General features: G+C 44.4%; 1 protein-coding gene across 1 annotated transcript in view; it reads left to right on the forward strand.

Moving 5' to 3' along the window:
• The window catches only part of LOC102681724 (ephrin type-B receptor 1-B), a gene marked incomplete at its 5' end in the record, with an annotated part of 52790 nt that overhangs the window by 37507 nt on the left and 10393 nt on the right, over positions 1-4890 (forward strand). The window contains 9 exons of the mRNA XM_006612681.2: positions 402-687; positions 808-1344; positions 1432-1592; positions 1670-1931; positions 2030-2218; positions 2344-2455; positions 2554-2624; positions 3011-3028; positions 3687-3752. Of these exons, the coding sequence (XP_006612744.2) occupies positions 402-687; positions 808-1344; positions 1432-1592; positions 1670-1931; positions 2030-2218; positions 2344-2455; positions 2554-2624; positions 3011-3028; positions 3687-3752 (1702 nt within the window). The remainder of the gene's footprint in view (positions 1-401; positions 688-807; positions 1345-1431; positions 1593-1669; positions 1932-2029; positions 2219-2343; positions 2456-2553; positions 2625-3010; positions 3029-3686; positions 3753-4890) is intronic.

Genomic DNA, 4890 nt, shown 5'->3' on the forward strand with positions numbered 1-4890 from the left:
TGGCGAAATCGAGGCGATAGGATAGATCCTCCTCTCTCTCTCTCTCTGTCCCTTCAACGTTGTTTCTGTAAATAAATCGCGAAGAGGTTGGAAGATCTCGGGGAGATGAAAAGGACCTTGAAGACCTTGAAGAAACAGGTGGAGGGGAGGAGGTTCGGGAGCAAAGCTGATTTCGGGTGGAAATGCTGACTCTACGCGAAATCTTGCCTAATCCAAACGCAAACACCAACGTCTCTCTCTCTCTCTCTCTCTCTCTCTCTCTCGAGGGTCCCGGTGGAAAGGAGATTCGCTTTATTTGACCAAACCCCGTTTATCTCGTCACGGGGGGGGTCTTCCCTCCTATACGCGTTTCGTTAATCAACGAACGGTGGAAAATTAAGATCGTCCCTGTTTGATTGCAGTGGGTGGAAGAGTCGTTCACCAACTTCGACAAGGGCATCAATTGGCGGAGTTACGTTGTCTGCGACGTGGCGTACAACAACGTGAACAATTGGCTGTGGACGCCGTTCATAGAGAGGGGACCGGCGAACCGCATGTACATAGAGATCAAATTCACCACTCGTGACTGTTCCCTGTTCCCAGGAAACGCGCTCAGTTGCAAAGAAACTTTCAGCCTACTTTACTACGAGTTCGACGTGGCCACCAAGGAGCCGCCACCGTGGGAAACGGACAGTTACAAGTTGATCGGTAAGCCCAAACCCTTATCACCTCCCCCCCCCTCTCTCCCCCTCGAGATTCGAAACTTGGTCGCCCAAACTCGTTTCGCGAGGCGAATGATCCACCGATCGGATCGACCTGCGTCCACAGGGCGCATAGCCGCGGGCGAGGGAAGGTTCAACACCAATACCGAGGTGGTGATAAACACGGAGGTGAAATCCATCCCCGTGACGAAGAAGGGCGTCTACTTCGCGTTCAGGGATCAGGGCGCTTGCATCTCGATCCTTGCCATCAAAGTTTACTACATCAGCTGCCCGGAGATTTCCGTCAACTTCGCTCACTTCCCCGCAACGCCGACCGGCCGCGAGGTGGCGTTGATCGAGCAAACGATCGGCACCTGCGTGGCGAACGCCGTGGTGATCGAGCAGCCCACCTTCCTCTGCAAGGGGGACGGGAAATGGTACTTACCCAGCGGCGGATGCCACTGCAAGCCGGGATATCAAGCCGACGTGGAGAAGCAGGAGTGCACCGAGTGCCCGATCGGTAAATTCAAACACGAGGCGGGGTCGCACAGTTGCGAGGCTTGCCCGGCCCACAGCAAATCGTCCGATTACGGGTTCACGGAGTGTCGTTGCGATCCAGGCTACTTCAGGGCCGAGAAGGATCCCAAGAAAATGCCCTGCACGCGTGAGTTTTCCGTTGTCGCTTGCCGATTTCTTCTTCGATCGATCGTTTAATCGTTTCTTTCCTTTTTCTCTTTTTCTTTATTCGTAGAACCACCGTCGGCCCCGCAAAATTTGACCGTCAACTTCGTCGACCAGTCCACCGTGTTTCTCTCTTGGAACGCGCCGCACATGCTCGGCGGGAGGACAGATACGACTTACAGGGTGGTCTGCGATGCATGTAGCATGGGTGTCAAATACATTCCCAACACCGTACGTTTTTTTCATTTTGTTTACACGTGGAAGGTAGAAATCAACGCTCCTTTCGTATTTTTTTCTCTTGTGAACAGGAGGTGTTCAACGACACGAAGATCACGATAACTGGATTGAACGCGGTCACCACTTATCGGTTCCAAGTGTTCGCCGAGAACGGTGTCTCGGCGTTGGCCGGGAAGTCGGAATACGTGGACATCACCGTGACCACGGATGCAAGCGTGCCAAGTTTGGTGAGCAACGTAAGGATTACGAGCGTGAAGAGTTCCGAGTTGAGCATCAGCTGGGACGCGCCGATAACCGAGAACGGGGACAGCGATCTGGTGGAAAGATACGAAGGTTAGAAATTTAAAATTTATCTCTCATCGTTCGCTCTCCATCTCTTTACTCTATCTAAATTTCCCTTTCGATCGATCCGAATTTTTTTTTTGTCGCAGTGAGGTGTTATCCACGTTACGACGACGCCACCAATGCCACCGTCATCCAAACCTCGGAATTGTCCGCGACGTTCAAGGGCCTGAAACCATCCACCGATTACGCGATACAAGTTCGAGCGAAGACTACGCGAGGTTGGGGCGAGTACACACCGGTCGTGTACAAGAAGACGCTTCACGCTATGGGATTAGGTAGGGCGATGGGATGGGATCGTGTGTATAGCCTTCCTTCCTTCGAAGGAAAGAATCGCGTGTTTTCGTCCTTCTTCCGCATATATATATATATATATATATATATGTATATCTCACGTCTTCAGATTACGTCGGAGAGGATGACAATATGCAAGTGAGAATCATAGCGGGTGCTATAGTGGCCGTGGTAGTTCTTCTCGTCATCATCATCATCATGACAGTTTTGATTTTGAGAAGGTAAACGAATCGCGCGGAAATCAAAGACGCAAGAGTTATTATACGTACTTTTAACCCTTACCCGATTATTTGATTGATGTGGTATGATTTCGATGCAGCAGGGCCTCGGACGAATGCAACAAGAAACAGCCGAGCGATTGCGACACTTTGGAATATAGAAACGGCGAAGGTACGTTTTCTCGATGCCGATTCGGCTTCGATTCTCTTTTTCTTTCTTTTATNCTTATCTCTTTGTCTCGAATACGAAAGAAAGATTTTATTGAAAAGTGGTTCGTTCGAAAGAGAAGTTCGTTCGTGGTTTAAAAGAAAGTGAAATCGGACCGATTTCGGGGCAGGAAAAAGAAAAAAAAAAAAAAAAAGGAAAAAAGAGAGACGATGATTTTTCGTGCAAAATTGATATCGATCTGGCCCACGACCAAAGTATCATTATTCTAACCAAATTCTTTCGATTCTTTCTTTTCATGTGCGATTCCCCTAATCTATCGAACCTGCCTCCATGAAAAAATCCATGAAAAAACCCAATGAAACAATGTACACAATCGCCTGCTACTACAGGACTAGTTGTGACCTACAGTAAGTCTTCTCCAACACCTCAAGTTTTTTTTCTAGGAACTCGGTTTTACGTAGTTAATTTTTGCACCCCCTTGCAACTTGAAGAAATGCATCTCTTTGACGCGTTCCAAATTTTTTTCGACGGCACGAACACGCACCATCCTTCTAACTCTTTGTTCCTCTGTTGTATTGTATTGAACATGATGTATCGACTCACTTCGTTACTCACGAAAAGATACACACGAAAGATGTGCGTGCACGTGCTTTTGTGCTTGCGTCGTACAGTGTATCTCTACTATTGTTCTGCATGCGTATTGTTGTTAGTGTGTTATCACTGCATTTGTCATTTTTTTTTTCTTTTTTTACGTATGTTATTTTATTTCGTTCCTTTTTTTTGTTTTTTTCTTTGTCCTGTTTTATTTTGTTTTTTTTTCCCCCACACGCTGAACCAACGCGAGAGACGAAAATAAAAGCAATAAGAAAAATAAGAGAAATCACAAGAAACGCGTTATCCCGCCTTTTTTTTTTTTTTTCTTTCTCTTTCAATCACTCTAATCTCAACATATCTCGTCGTTCCTCCACTCGTTTCGCGTCATTAAAATTATTCATCGAACATCATCCGCTTCTATTTTGTTTGCTGTTTGTCAATTAGTTGTGTTGGTTGTTGTGTTGTTCACAGTGCACTGCAAAATGGACAGTTCACCGATTGTGACAACCCACACCAACAACAAGAGCAAGTCCTCGCGTAAGTCCCAATAAAAACTTGTTCGAAACCGTTTGACCCGTTCGGAAATGGAAAACGAAGCTCTTGATCGACATCCTCACAAAACTCAAACTCGTTCAAACTGTTACACGACACACTGCCCTTATTTTATTTTCGCTCGCATCACGATCCGTTCTTTCCTCTCTCTCTCTCTCTCTCTCTTTCTCTATTCTTATCTCTCTCCTACGTTTCTTTCATCCCTTGAATTGTTTTCAACGTAGATGAGAAACGCACGAAAAAAAAAAAAAAAAAGAAACGCATGAAACTCCTTTATTCTCGTTGTGCCGTGTGCATCCCTTATGCATCTCTCTTGCATTCGTTCCATTTTCTTTTCTTTTCTTTTCTTTTTTTTTTTTTTTTTCAGCCGGCCACCGATTTCCCCCCTCCCCACCCCCTCCCCCCAAATAATAACGTTTCCTCTGTAATAACGTTCCTCTGTCGAAGCGCGGCGAAATGTACCGGATGTTTCGGTGGAACTCGAATTAATTTGGCTCGGAGAGAGTAGCGGCGAGAGAGTCGCAGATGCGTTCGCGGATGTAAATTAACAGGCGACGAAGTAATTCGATTCGACCGGAGCATCCTCCTGCGCTCCGTACCGGCTACGACTAACGTCATTCAATCCGATGCATCGTAATTGAAATCGTTTGGCGTATTAGGCATGCGAGAATTTCTACGCTGGCATGAAAATTAGTTATTGCGCGATCTCTATCGATTTTTTGTCCTTTTTCTTTCTTCTTTTTTTTTTTTTTTTTTTTTCTCTCCTCTTTTATTTATTTTTCTTTAGATCCTCGTTCTTACACGTATATAGTGGAAATTATATTAATATTAGTCGAAGTTTTGTTTTTTCTTTCTTCATTCGTTTCTTTTTCTTTTTTTTTAAATTAGAATTAGATTACGATAGAGAAAGAATATAAATATCTTGTCGCGTAGAATTGTTTTAAGAATATATCGATATAATTGATATATAGAATTGTTTAAAGAATAATTGATATTTCAAAACGATGAAAGTTTTAGAGAGCTCTAGGATAAGCTTTTTGTACAAAGTTTTTTTTTTGTTTGTTTTATATATAGCTTCCTTCCTTTTTTTTTTATTTATTTATTATTTTTTTTTTTTTTTTTT

This window comes from Apis dorsata, unplaced genomic scaffold (assembly GCF_000469605.1).
Source record: "Apis dorsata unplaced genomic scaffold, Apis dorsata 1.3 scaffold_118, whole genome shotgun sequence".
Taxonomy (NCBI): Eukaryota; Metazoa; Arthropoda; class Insecta; order Hymenoptera; family Apidae; genus Apis; species Apis dorsata.